At 44.1% G+C, this 1,304-nt stretch overlaps 1 protein-coding gene across 1 annotated transcript in view; it reads left to right on the forward strand.

Annotated features, from left to right (window-relative positions):
* Positions 1-1,304, forward strand: part of LOC107101778 (sodium- and chloride-dependent creatine transporter 1-like) — a 65,932-nt gene that overhangs the window by 31,758 nt on the left and 32,870 nt on the right. The window contains 2 exon segments of the mRNA XM_015400825.1: positions 479-749; positions 835-967. Of these exon segments, the coding sequence (XP_015256311.1) occupies positions 479-749; positions 835-967 (404 nt within the window).

Below are 1,304 nucleotides of genomic sequence, written 5' to 3' on the forward strand. Positions count from 1 at the left end.
TTTTTTTTTTGCAGTGATATAGGCAGCTGTGAGTTTAACTAATAGACTATATATCAAATATTTCAAGGTGGCTCTAGAATAGAATAGAAAATCCCTTTATTGTCCCACATTGGGGAAATTCTGGTGTTTACAGCAGCAAAACATTTCAGAAACACAAATGTGGACCTCAGAAAAATGTATAAGAATAACATAACAGGTGATAAACTAAGGTGTTTTTAAATCTTAATTGTAAAGTAGCTTCAGTTTTAGCACTTTTACAGTTTTCTGGGATTTTATTCCAGATTAATGAACCATGAAAACTGCTTCTCCATAATTGGTTCTGATTCTGCAGAGTAGATTGGAAGCAGGAGACCTGAGAGGTCTGGCTGTCGATCCACTGCCAAACAGTCTGTAATGTATTTTGGAGCAAAGCCGTTCAGGATTTATAGATCAGCGTACCGCCTAGCCGGCTTTGCTGAACCCGCCGTGTTCTCTGCAGGTCTGGGCTACGCCTCCATGGTCATCGTGTTCTTCTGTAACACCTACTACATCATGGTCCTGGCCTGGGGCTTCTACTACCTGGTCAAGTCTTTTACCTCCACCCTTCCGTGGTCCAACTGTGAAAACGACTGGAACACGCCTAACTGCCTGGAGATCTTCCACCACCAGGACTGCAAGAACTCTAGCCTGGCCAACGCCACGGTCGGCAGCGGGAACCTGACCTGCTCGGACCTGGCCGACGCACGCTCGCCCATCATTGAGTTCTGGGAGTGAGTTCTCTTTCTGGGTGCGGCTGGGTCGGCGTTAGCATCGTCTCCGTAAACCATAGCTGCCTTCTGTCCTCTCGCTGTGCAGGAACAAAGTGCTGAACATCTCGTCTGGTCTGGATGAACCCGGGGAGTTTAACTGGGAGCTGATCTTGTGTCTGATAACCGTCTGGATTCTGGTTTATTTCTGCGTCTGGAAAGGAGTGAAATCCACCGGGAAGGTAAGCATAAATACGCGTAACGTTTGTTTTTTATTCTGTTTAAAACTAGAATATTAACTCCAGTGGAGAGAAGAAACCAAATGACTGACCTTTGAACTTTTCATGGTTTCAGCCACAGGATATACGCTCAGAGAGGCTCAGTTAGAGCTGTGGTCCTATCACACTAAGCATGCTTGTAGCGACAGTGGAGAGGAAAAACCTGCTTTTAACATAAAGAATTTTCTAGCGGAACCAGAAGTTGTAATTTTCTGCTCTTAATTTTCTAAAAATAAATTAATTAAAAAGAGCGGTCTGTTTATCCAGATAGATTTCTAGGTTTTCTTTGGAGGCTTTAGCA

This window comes from Cyprinodon variegatus, unplaced genomic scaffold (genome assembly GCF_000732505.1).
Source record: "Cyprinodon variegatus isolate N-32 unplaced genomic scaffold, C_variegatus-1.0 Scaffold1150, whole genome shotgun sequence".
NCBI lineage: Eukaryota > Metazoa > Chordata > Actinopteri > Cyprinodontiformes > Cyprinodontidae > Cyprinodon > Cyprinodon variegatus.